This window comes from Hemiscyllium ocellatum, chromosome 2, assembly GCF_020745735.1.
Source record: "Hemiscyllium ocellatum isolate sHemOce1 chromosome 2, sHemOce1.pat.X.cur, whole genome shotgun sequence".
In the NCBI taxonomy this organism is placed as follows: domain Eukaryota; kingdom Metazoa; phylum Chordata; class Chondrichthyes; order Orectolobiformes; family Hemiscylliidae; genus Hemiscyllium; species Hemiscyllium ocellatum.
In genome coordinates, this window is record NC_083402.1 from 69,408,332 (window position 1) to 69,421,389 (window position 13,058).

Here is a 13,058-nt window from a genome sequence, read left to right on the forward strand (position 1 = left end):
TACCCTTAAATCTCTGTACCAAACCAGTCTAATCAGAAATGGGAGCTGGTTTATGACCCCTCTGAAAAAAGCCTAGGACACAGTATCCTTGAGAAAAGGAACAGCCTTTAGTAAAAAGGGACCTGCTATGTAACACCTTCCACAGACAAAAGATGTACAGGTGAGGTGGGTTAGCCATGAGAAATGGAGGGATGGGGTGTGTCTTGCTGGGATGCTTTTTAGAGGGTCGGTGTAGACTCAGTGGGTTGAATGGCCTGCTTCTGTGCTGTAGGGATTCTATAAATCTATGCAGGGTGTCACTTACCATTGTCACTTCAAAGTGATGTACAAACCAAAACAAGGGTGACATGAGAAAATAACTATTCCACACACTGGATAACTATACTATACAATACTCTGTCTGAAAATGTGATGGAGACATTTTCAATAACAAGTAAGGTTGACTGTTTCTTCAAGATCTGATCATGATGTTGTCATCAGCCATTCAGGATGGGAAACAGGCTTGTCTAACCTTGCTGTCTGCAGAATGAATGCCACCTTTAATAAAACTCCTGCTGTTAAACACTTCAGGCTCCTGGTCCTTCCTGAAACATAACACAGGAAAACTAGCAACATTGACTTTAAAACTGCTTTGAGATCCACCAAGGTTGATGTACTGATTTGTTGAATAAAAATTGTGGTTTTCACTGGAAATCTCAGAGATGAAAAAGAGGGAGATAAACCACAGGACACCCTTGTTGCACTGACGCAGGTATAGTCAATGAGGGGGGTAAGAGAGGATTCGCCCCAAGGAAGAGGTGAACAGTGCAACAGAAGCTCACACCATCCTTCACTCTGAATATAGTGAGTAATGTGTAGCATATACACGGGGAAATGTCTTGAGCTAGGGATGCAGAGTCAAAAAAGAAATAAGCAACCTTAGGAATATTTGTTTCAAATGGCCAGAAGTGAGGTAATGCTAAAATTTTCATGGTACACAATCCTACATAGGCCCTTCCCTTAAAATAAATGGGAAATTTTGACTCCATGGGAGCATGTGATGGAAATAGAGGTGGAACTTACATACACAGACATTCCATTATTTTGTTTAAACTAACAACATTGATGCAGATATAGTCATCTCTGTATTGCTGAGTATTGTGGGTGTGAGAAACTCCTGAGGTTTTGGTATAGGCAAAGAAGCTGGGTCCCAAAATTTATGAAGAAATAGTAGGAATCCTACAGAATCATTTTTCACAAAAGCCCATTGCTGATAGGTTCAGATTCCACACACACAACAAGCAGGATGGCAAATCTATCTCCCAGTTCATAGCAATTGTGAAGAAGTTAGCAGAATTTTCTGAACTTAGAGACAACATCATTTAACTTATCTGAGATAACTGGTACGTGGTTTAAGAAGTGAAACAATCCAGAAGTGACGAGTGATGGGGAATGAACCCTAGACTTAAAGCAATGGTAATAGCAGTCTTGGTAGAACTAGCAATCTAGGAAGCTCAACAGCTAAGCTCAAGTGTGAGAGTTCACAAAATGGTAACTGAAAAACTAGCACTAACACATACTCAAAACTGCCACTGGTGTGTCACACAGAGGCAAATTGTTGGTATAAAGAAACTGTGACAAAAAAGGGCATATGAATGAGCTTGTTTGAGGAAGAAACACAAATAACATATGATAAAGTTAGGGATACTGAAGAACAGGAAGAAAATCTACACTGTGCAAAAAGTGCATGAGAAAAGCCCGAACTTACAGTCAAAACGGGAGCTGTTATTAAACATAGTGGCCATTGCTGATATGTACACTGCCAATGTGGTACCTTTTTAAGAGATATATCAATGTAAATGTTCAGTTATATAGTCAGTCTGAAGATTTGACCTTGCAAGTTACCTAAAGAAACATCCCAGCTTTATTGGGAAGAATATGGTTGGAGAAAATCAAGCTCAGCTGGGCTGAAATAAATCTCTTGTCAGATTCTCAGACTGATCTTTCACAAATTCTAAAGAAAAATGCCATTGTTTTCAATAGGGATCTGGGAAGTATGGAAAATATGTCAAATTGAAAATCATGGATGAGAATCAAGCAAAATGTCTCAAGGGTAGATCAGTACCTTATGCAATCAGTCCAAAGGTCAAGGCAGAATTAGAGGCTGGACAAGACAGGAATTCTTGAAACACATAAATAAATGATTGATATCTAGGCCTGGCCCAATGATAAAGAAAGATGGATTGGTATGCGGTGATTTTAGGGTCACTATTTATACCTCAGATTACAACAGGATCTTGACCAGATAGGCCAATGGGCTGAGAAGTGGCAGATGGAGTTTAATTCGGATAAATGCGAGGTGCTGCATTTTGGGAAAGCAAATCAGAGCAAGACTTATACACTTAATGGCAAGGTCCTGGGGAGTGTTGCTGAACAAAGAGACCTTGGAGTGCAGGTTCATAGTTCTTTGAAAGTATAGTTGCACATAAATAGGATAGTGAAGAAGGCATTTGGTATGCTTTCCTTTATTGGTCAGAGTATTGAGTACAGGAGTTGGGAGGTCATGTTTCGGCTGTACAGGACATTAGTTAGGCCACTGTTGGAATATTGCGTGCAATTCTGGTCGCCTTGCTATCAGAAGGATGTTGTGAAACTTGAAAAGGTTCAGAAAAGATTTACAAGGATGTTGTCAGGGTTGGAGGATTTGTGCTACAGGGAGAGGCTGAACAGGCTGGGGCTGTTTTCCCTAGAGTGTCAGAGACTGAGGGGTGACCATATAAAGGTTTATAAAATCATGAGGGTCATGGATAGGTTAAATAGACAAAGTCTTTTCCCTCAGGTGGTGGTGGCCAGAACTAGAGGGCATAGGTTTAGGGTGAGAGGGGAAAGATACAAAAATGACCTTAGGGGCAACTTTTTCACATAGAGGGTATTGTGTGTATAGAATGAGCTGTCAGAGGAAGTGGTGGAGGCTGTTACAATTGCAACATTTATAAGGCATCTGGATGTATCTATGAATAAGAAGGGTTTAGATGGATATGGGCCAAGTGCTGGCAAATGGGATTAGATTAGGTTGGGATATCTAGTCGGCACAGACAAGGGTCTGATTCCGTGCTGTTCATCTCTATGACTCTCGATGTATTTCGACACATGCAAGGATGGCAATCATCACAGTTATCCAAAGAATTTCTCAAAAATACAGTTTTCAGCACGCATTTAAAATGTTCAACCTCATAGCCCTGCTGTGTTAAACTTCACCTTTAATTTCCCTGGTAACAAATCATCTCATGAATTCTGATTTTAAATTCACCTTCTCTCCTTAACAGCAATACTACGCCGCCTGACACTGTTCTTGTTACAAATTGGAAGAAGTTGGGCATAGCTTCAGCACTTCTTTGTAAGTTATCATGCACTCCTTTTCAACCCCATTAGGGCTATCCCCATCATCCTTCCTGAGATCAGTGGTTTGCACTGTTACCTCACAGCACAGGGACCTGGGCTTGATTGCAACCCTGGGTGGCTGCGGAGTTTGCACATTCGCCCTGTGTCTCTCCCACAGTCCGAAGATGTGCAAGTTTGATTGGTTGGCCATGGTAAATTGTCCATAGTGTCCAGGGATATTGCAGGCTAGGTGGATTAGCCATAGGAAACGCAGGGTAATGGAGATAGGGTGGATGATAGGGGAGGACTAAATGGGCCGAATGGCCTCTATCAGCACTTGCAGGGATTCGATGATGATAGAATGCTTCACACACTATCACCGCAAGTAGCTCTCAATTCCAGAGCCAATAAGTGAATTTGAAAGCCACCAGATGTAGCACTGGAATTTGAACCATATTCTCGGGGTTAGCCTGGAGCTTTAAATTCTGAGTCCAGCTGCATGTCCCCCTCTGATACGCTCTCCCCCTGTGGCTATGCAAAGGTGTTCGTTGGAACCAGAGATCCAAAATGGGACCATTGACATTAAATCTTTATCCTTACAATTCGAGCCACTTTATGGTAGAGTGAACCAATTTCTTTTCAATTGCAGTTATTTTTTCCTGTATGTGGATAACTTGAGGCACCTATTCGCCCGTTTGTTCACAAAGGGCACATTCCAGAATCAGCTCCGCGCTCGGAGACAGCAGAAAGTTGTTTTCTTTGAAAAGGCTGTGCTTTCTGTCATTGGTAAAAAAAAAGCAATATTACTGGGCGTTTGTACGTAACCTCACCAAAACTATGCAGATTCCCAGTCAGATGGATGTTGGCCCGAAAGGGATGAAGTTCAGTCTTCTCTCATGACGGCATTCACTAACATGTGAAGGAAGTCAGGGGAAGGGGGAAGGTGTCACAGGGAGCCAGCGAGCAGAGATGGGGCCAAAGTCCAACTCTGGATTCTACCTCAGTAAGAAGGCGGCTGTGCTTTTCGCTTTCCTCGGCTTGGCGTTGCTGGTGATTTTGACCGTCTTTGTAGTTCTTTACGCCAAGCTGAGGGCTGAGAGAACCCAAGAGGTCACCCCAGCCACCCGGGAACCCCCCAGCGTCAGCAGCTCCATGCAGCCGGGAGCTGAGCGCCTGGGACCATGGAATCACACCCGCTTACCGAGCAACCTGCAGCCCACCCACTACCAGCTGGAGCTGTGGCCAAAGCAGGTGCAAGCCGGCAAGGACCAGCTGTACGTTTTAATCGGCCAGGTTAATGTGACAGTAATGTGTCTAGAGGAGACCGAGGTGTTCCTGATTCACAGCCGAAACCTCAATTACTCCGGCTTGAGTCTCACTGCAGGCGCCCACTCTCCTCAGTTGGACCCTCGGCCCGTTCCCAATATCCAAGAGATCTGGCTTGAAGTTAACAACGACTACCTGGTGATCGAACTGGATGGGAAGCTAGTGCCGGGACAGCAGTACATTCTCCAAAGCAATTACAGCGGGCAGCTGGGCGAGAAGCTAAAGGGACTCTTCATCATTCACGACCCGGAAAATGAGCACCAAAAGTAAGTGGCAGCTTACTCCAACTTTAGAAAAACCCGCTTAAGAGTGAAATAAAATCTTGTTTCCGGTTCCTTCAAGGAACATTTTCGATGTTCGGCTCTTCTTGAGTTAGTGCCCTTCCCCCGGGATTCCACTCTCTGTAGGAATGAAACAAAATAACAAAAGATTGTTACATTCCCCCAATTGAAACTACATTCACATATTTGTTTCTTACAAAGTTATTGCTGTGTTTGAAGTCTCCCCACAGACTCCTAAAATTATCCATTGGGTTGGTTATTTGATTTCTCTCAGTGTAGATTTAATATAAAAACGTATTTCGATGTACAAATTGACATTCACTGCTGTGGAGTTACATGCTGAACGTTAATATAGTTCAAGTGGCTTCTTTCCAGCCTTACACAGCTCTATGTTAGACTTGTGATGTGCTCTTCCAGTGCCGAGACCCACTTACTGTATCTTTACAACAAAACTACTCATAACATATATTCACAAGCAAAAGCTGCCAGGGCGGCTGGATTCATCTTGTACCGTGGAACTGAATTCATGTACTGTCAAACCGGGATATCTTTTGAACAAGGGAACGTAGAAATTCTCAAGCTCTCAATCTTTGACTCCCAGCTCGCTTTCTGAAATTTGCTTTCACACAGGTTATAATAGTTACTGTGCCGTTTGGGAGTATCTAAGAGAACAGCAAGTCAAAGTGAATCCAACTTTGATTCAGTGAACTCGATTGATGTTTCGGGACCGTGAAGAGACATCTAGAGAGGACCTCCGATATTGCATTGAAAGAATGATGTCCCTCAGATCAATCTTCACCCGTCTTTCACTAATTCACTGTTAGTCCGATTTTCCCTTTGTATGTTTTTATTCCCCTGGTTGTTTTACCACTTGCTAACATGCTGATACGTAGTAATATTAACCAAGAAATGTATCTTGGAGAAAGTGGGGACTGCAGGCGCTAGAGATCAGAGTCAAAAACTGTTGTGCTGGAAAAGCACAGCTGGTCAGGTAGTATCCGAGGAGCAGAGGGAGTAAAGGTTTCAGCATAAGTTCTTCATCAAGAATGTAGGAAGGTGCCAGCCCAAGGGGCTGAGAGATAAATGGCGAGGGGTCAGGGGTGATGCTGGGCTGAAGGTAGGCAGCTGGGAATGCAAGAAGTAGATGGACTGATGGGAACGTGATAGTGATGGGTCAGAGGGGAGGCTGGAGCAGATAGGTGGGAAGGAAGATTGACAGGTAGGACTGTTCAAGAAGGCAGTGCCATGTTGGAGGGTTGATTCTGGGATAAGGAGGGGGGAGGGGAGATGAGGAAACTGGTGAAATTGACATTGATCCAGTGTGGTTGGAGGGTTCCAAGGCAGAAGATGAGGGGTTCTTCCTTCAGGTGTCAGGTGACTAGAATTTGGCAGTGGAGGAGGCTGAGGACTTGCATGTTCTTGGCGGAGTGGGAGTAGAAGTTAAAGTGGTGGGGGGTTTGGGTGTGTGTGTCCTGGAGATGTTCTCTGAAATGTTCCGCAAGTTGACATCCTGTCTCCCCCGTGTAGAGGAGACCACATCGAGAGCAACTGAGACAGTAGATGAGGTGTTTGGAGGTGCAGGAAAACCTCTGCCAGATGTGGAAGGATCCCTGGACCTTAGATGCAGGTGTGGGGGAGGTGTGGGCACAGGTTTACACCTTTTGCAGTGCCAAGGGAAGATGCTGGGAGTGGAAGGTGGGTTGGTGGGGGGGGGGGGGGGGAACGTGGACTGAACGAGGGAGTCATGAAGAGAATAGCAGTTAGGGGTGGGGAGGGAAGAAATATCTTTGCTGCAGGGGTCTGACTGTAGTGGTAGAAATGGTGGAGGATGATGCATTGTATCCGGAGGTTGGTGGGGTGGAAGGTGCATGTAAAGGAAATGCTTAACTACAATTGGTATATGTTAACATTGCACAAGCTAATGAGTGTGGAGATCTTTGGGAGTAGTTGCTTTATTTCAGGATTCAGAGGGCCATTTATCTCTCAGACCCTTGGGCTGCCACCTCCCCACATTCTTGATGAAGAGCTTATGCTGAAACCTTTACTTCCCCTGCTCCTCGGATACTGCCTGACTAACTGTGCTTTTCCAGCACAACTAAGCTAATGGGTAATGGTATATTGTAGATGGAAAGTATTTGGATTTTCAAAAAGATTCCAGGACTGTGCAAATGACTGCCTTTGAAATCAAGTCTGTAACTGACCGAGCGTGATGTCAAGGAGCCTGAGCAAAATTGGAGTCAATGGGAATCGGGGGTAAAATCTCTCAGAGGTTAGGAATCATAACTGGCACCTAGAAAGATGGCTGCAGTTGTTGGAGGGTAGTCATCTCAGTTCCAGGACATCTCTGCCTTAGTTCCTCAAAGTAGTGTCCTAGGCCCAATCATATTCAGCTGTTTCATCAACAACCTTCCATCCATCATAAAGTCTGAAGTGAGGATGTTTACCGATGATTGCAATGGTTAGCACCATTTGTGAGTCCTCAGATACTGAAGCAGTCTGTGTTCAAATGCAACAAGACCTGGACAATGTGCAGGCTTGAGCTAACAATTGACAAGTAGCAAAAGCCATGCACTGACCATTTCCAATAAGAGACAAACCATCTACTAGACCTTGACTCTCAATGACATTACAATCATTGAATCCCCTACAATCAACATCCTGGGTGTTATCATAGACCAGAAAGTAAACTGGACTCACTGTATAAACACAATAGTGACAACAGCAGGTCAGAGGCTAGGAATACTGCGGCGAGTAACTGATTTCCTGACTCCCCAAAACCTATACACCATCTACAAGGCACAAGTCAGGAGTGTGATGGAATACTCCCCACTTGCCTGAATGAGTGCAGCTCCTACAACACTGAAATAGTTTGGCATCAACCAAGAAAAAGCTGTCCACCTGATTCACACGACATCCACAAACATTTACTCACTCCACTGAAGCTCAGTAATAGCAGTGTGCACAATCCACAAGGTGCAGTTCAGAAATTCACCAGCCAGCAATGCTCATGTCCCCTGAATGAATTTTTACAAAATCCCATGTGCAAAATATCAATTTATAGAAAAGAAGGAAGCTGGTTTTATTATAGAAACAAAACTGTACTTCATAGGAGGGTGTCAGGTTTTGTGGAATTCTCCAGAGGTGTTCACTATCTACTTTCTTTTTCACTATTCATAATAATATGAAGTTATTACTTTTCAAACTGATTTGGAGGTACCGGTGTTGGACTTGGGTGGACAAAGTTAAATATCACACAACACCAGGCTATAGTCTAGCAGGTTTACATGGGAGCAATGGCTTTCAGAGTGCTGCTCCTTCATCAGGTCATTGTGGAGGTTAAGATCATGCTCACAGAATATAGAGCCAAAGGCTGTGGTGCTGTGGAGTCCGTGGACCATGTGTATATTGGCTGTGGGTGTTTGCACTCCCTCTTTGATTTCCTCAAAAACCTCCTCCTCTGCTTTTGGTTGCACTTCAGTCCCACGCTCCTGATCTTTGGGCACCCGGTACGGAGGAGGGAGGGCAGGTCTGAAGACCTCCTCGTGGGTCTGCTCCTGGGCCTGGCCAAACTGGCCATAAACAGGTCCAGGCAGCGGGCCGTGGAGGGAGTCGTGAGGGCCGACTGCCTGCCCCTCTTCCGCGGTTACGTTAAAGCCCGGGTGTCCTTAGAGAGGGAGCATGCGGTGTCCACCAACACCCTGGAGTTGTTCAGGAAGAGGTGGGTGCTGCAGGGAGTGGAGTGCATCATTTCCCCCTCCAACTCTATTTTGATTTAGTCCCTGCCCTCCCCTTCACTGTTTTGATCACACAGCATTGCCCTTTGATGCGAAGGGCACTGCTTGTCACTGGCCACTCAGGGGTTTTCCTATTTTTCTGGTGGTGGAAATTGAATAACGATTTGTACACTTTGTGTCTTTCACTGTGTCTCACACCTGCACGCACACACACACACCATGGGTGCTGGGGAAAAAATAAGCACTACCGCAGTTAGGTGGTAGTGTGGGGGAATAATAAAAAAAGAAAAAAAAAATATAATCCCAATCCTAAAAAAAGGGTGAGAAGGAAAAAAAAGAAAAAAAATATAGAGCCAAAGGAGACCAGTTTCACATCTCCATGACACTGGACTCTTTGGCTATAAATTCTGTGAGCATGATCTTAACCTCCACAAGCATCTGATGAAGGAGCAGCACTCCAAAAGCTAGTGCTTCCATATAAACCTGTTTTACAATAACCTTGTGTTGTCTGACATTTAACTTCTTCAAATTGATGTTATATCAGTGCAACCACTTGGCTGGAGTGTGAGATTGCAAATGTAAAAAGAGATTTCCACTTGTTATGTGATAAACTTGAAAATGGATAATTGGTTTTATTATGAATGCACCTTGGAACATGAAAACATGCAGGGCTGAATCTTATTCTTTTTGGCTAACTGTCAGTTTCGTCAAATTTTACGAGGGCTTTCTCTCTGCACAGTCTAATAAGATCTTTGTTGTATCTTATCAAACTCATCACATTACCATCCTACCTACTTATATGGTATTCTCCTCCCTGATTTTAGCCCCATTTTACCTCTGGCTATTCCCACTTATTCCCTCTCTAGATATCTGCCAAAGGACTAGCATCCCTGGTGCTTACATCATTTTTAAAAGAAGCTATGCATTCATACAAATGTTGGCAATCCAGTGTTGCTCTACATCCAGATAAGTCTTAGCAATCCAGTATTGCCACTCACCAGCCATGCAACCACACACCATCCACATTATTCACAGTGCATAGCCGACCTGATGGATACTCCATCAGACGTACAACTGTATTGTCTTATCTCAATCACTGTTTAACCACCGAGCCACACATTTTACCTGGCCTTAGCTGCATCTCATCGAAACAACCTAAATGCCCACTTTAGATGGCATCTGTCATTGGATCGCAAGAAATATGAACAGAATTAGGCCATTTGGCCCATTGAGTCTACTCTGCCAATCGATCATGGCAGAAATATTTCTCAACCCACTTTTCCTGCCTTTTCTCTGTAATCTTTTACCCTCTTACTAATCAAGAGCCTATCTATCTCTGTCTTAAATATACTCAATGACTTGGCTTCCATAGCCCTCTGCTATTCATTAACCATGCTCTAGCTGAAGAAATTCCTCCTCATCTCAGTTCTAAAGATCGTGCCCTCACTCTGAGGCTGTGCCCTCGGAACCTAGTCTCTCCTACTAGTGGAGGATCATCTCCATGTCCACTCTATCCAGACCTGTCACTATTCCGTAAGTTTTAAAGGAATTCCCCTCATCCTTCTAAACTTCATTGAATATAGACCCAGAGTTCTCATGTGCTTCTCATACGACAAATCTTTCATCCCAGGATCATTCTTGTAAACTTCCTCTGGCCCCCTTCCAATGTCAGCAGATCCTTCCTTGGATACTGGGCCCAAAACTGCTGTCAGTAATCCAAAAGCAGCCTGATCAGAGCCTTATACAGCCTCAGTAGTATCGCCCTGTATTTGTACTCTTGCCCTCTTGGATTGAATGCTAATATTGCATTTGCCTCCCTAACTGCCAACTGAACCTGCATGTTAACCTGAAGAGAATTCTGAACTAGGACCCCCAGTTATAAGTATTGCAGTGGCACTACTGAATTCAGTGATAAGTTTCTTGGTTTATGTGGATCTGAATGTGAAGGGGGTTGAAGCACATCGGACACGCCCTTCTTGATATAATGTCAATCAGCCAGTGTGGCACCTTCATCATGTTGGTGCACGGGCTGAGGCTGATGCTGAAGGAATGTTGGAGACATGGCCCACGTTACCACTTTCTGGAGGAGTGTGTGCTGCCTTTGTCACTATCTTTATCTTGACCACACCACATGCTTCTGCTTTCCATCCCGACCCCTGATTCACTTTCCCTTCTGTTTTAAGCAATGAGCTCACCCTTTCTCCATATAACTCCTCTTTGCACACTGCTCAAAGACCAACCAACAGATGCTCAGGCCTATATTTGCCACAGGCCTCTGGCCGGCTTTGATGAGAGGCCTCTAGACAAGTTTGATCAGATCCCTGACTGCTGTGTTTGCAACTCTCCAACTGAGGATATTCAGTTCCTCCAACTGCTTATGATGACCCTACAGGACTGACTTTTGCCCACCCCTGACTGTAGTTAGAAACACTATCTGACCATGACTGGCTTGAATTGATGCCTGACCTTAACCAAGACTGTGGATTGTGTGTGAACTGTGCCAGTGACTGATGGTACTGTGATCACCTGACTGATAGTGGTCCTTCCTTGATTGGACTGAGGACTAGCTCCCTCCCACTTTTGAAAGGACTGTATGGTTGAACAAATGTGCTGTGGTGTTTGGCATTAGATTGAAATCTCAGTGTGCTGTACAAAAAGATGTAGCCCATACATGGACAGATCCCGCCTAACAAGCAGTCTATCAGTGTGTCTATACAAAAGAACACGTCAATAAGTCAGGACTGAGTGCCTTTGGTCACCGGTTAAATCGCCAACACACTTATAGCAATCTCCCTGAGGTAACAGTGGCTGAAGGACATGAACTTAAGGGAATCTATATTTGCCAGGATTTGGTGTTGGAGAGACTGTTAGGTCTGAAGGTTGATAAGTTTCCGGGGCCTGATGGTCTACATCACAGGGTACTGAAGGAGGTGGCTTGGGAAATCGTGGATGCATTGGTGATTATTTTCCAGAGTTCGATAGATTCGGGGTCAGTTCCTGAGGATTGGAAGGTGGCTAATGTTGTACCACTTTTTAAGAAAGGTGGGAGAGAGAAAGCAGGAAATTATAGACCAGTTAGTCTGACCTCAGTGGTGGGAAAGATGCTGGAGTCTATTATAAAGGATGAAATTACGGCACATCTGGATAGTAGTAACAGGATAGGACAGAGTCAGCATCGATTTATGAAGGGGAAATCATGCTTGACTAATCTTCTTGAATTTTTTGAGGATGTAACTCTGAAGATGGACGAGGGAGATCCAGTAGATGTAGTGTACCTGGACTTTCAGAAAGCTTTTGATAAAGTCCCACACAGGAAGTTAGTGAGTAAAATTAGGGTGCATGGTATTGGGGGCAAAGTACTAGATTGGATTAAAATTTGGTTGGCTGATAGGAAACAAAGGGTAGTGATAAACGGCTCCATTTCGGAATGGCAGGCAGTGACCAGTGGGGTACCGCAGGGATCCGTGCTGGGACTGCAGCTTTTTACAATATATGTTAATGATATAGAAGATGGTATCAGCAATAACATGAGCAAATTTGCTGATGATGCAAAGCTGGGTGGCAGGGTGAAATGTGATGAGGATGTTAGGAGATTACAGGGTGACCTGGACAAGTTCGGTGAGTGGGCAGATGCATGGCAGATGCAGTTTAATGTGGATAAATGTATGGTTATCCACTTTGGTGGCAAGAACAGGAAGGCAGATTACTACCTCAATGGAATCAATTTAGGTAAAGGGGCAGTACAGAGAGATCTGGGTGTTCTTGTACACCAATCAATGAAGGCAAGCATGCAGGTACAGCAGATCGTGAAGAAAGCTAATAGCATGCTGGCCTTTATAACAAGAGGAATTGAATATAGAAGCAAAGAGGTGCTTCTGCAGCTGTACAGGGCCCTGGTGAGACCACACCTGGAGTACTGTGTGCAGTTCTGGTCTCCACATTTGAGGAAAGACATTCTGGCTATTGAGGGAGTGCAGCGTAGGTTCACTAGGTCAATTCCTGGAATGGCGGGATTACCTTACACTGAAAGACTGAAGCGACTGGACTTGTATACCTTTGAGTTTAGAAGACTGAGAGGGGATCTGATTGAGACATATAAGATTATGAAAGGATTGGACACGCTGGCAGCAGGAAACATGTTCATGCTGATGGGTGAGTGCCGAACCAGAGGACACAGCTTAAAAATATGGGGTAGACCATTTAGGACAGAGATGAGGAGAAACTTCATCACCTAGAGAGTGGTGGCTGTGTGGAATGTTCTGCACCAGAGGGCAGTGGAGGTCCAGTCTCTGGATTCATTTAAGAAAGAGTTGGATAGCGCTCTCAAAGATAGTGGAATCAAGGGTAATGGAGATAA

General features: G+C 44.4%; 1 protein-coding gene across 1 annotated transcript in view; it reads left to right on the plus strand.

Moving 5' to 3' along the window:
* The first annotated feature begins 4,309 nt into the window (after positions 1–4,309).
* LOC132823632 (aminopeptidase Q-like) overlaps positions 4,310–13,058 on the plus strand; it is a 133,187-nt gene continuing 124,438 nt past the window's right edge. The window contains exon 1 of the mRNA XM_060837571.1: positions 4,310–4,952. Coding sequence (XP_060693554.1) covers positions 4,330–4,952 — 623 coding nt within the window. The 5' untranslated portion in view covers positions 4,310–4,329. The remainder of the gene's footprint in view (positions 4,953–13,058) is intronic.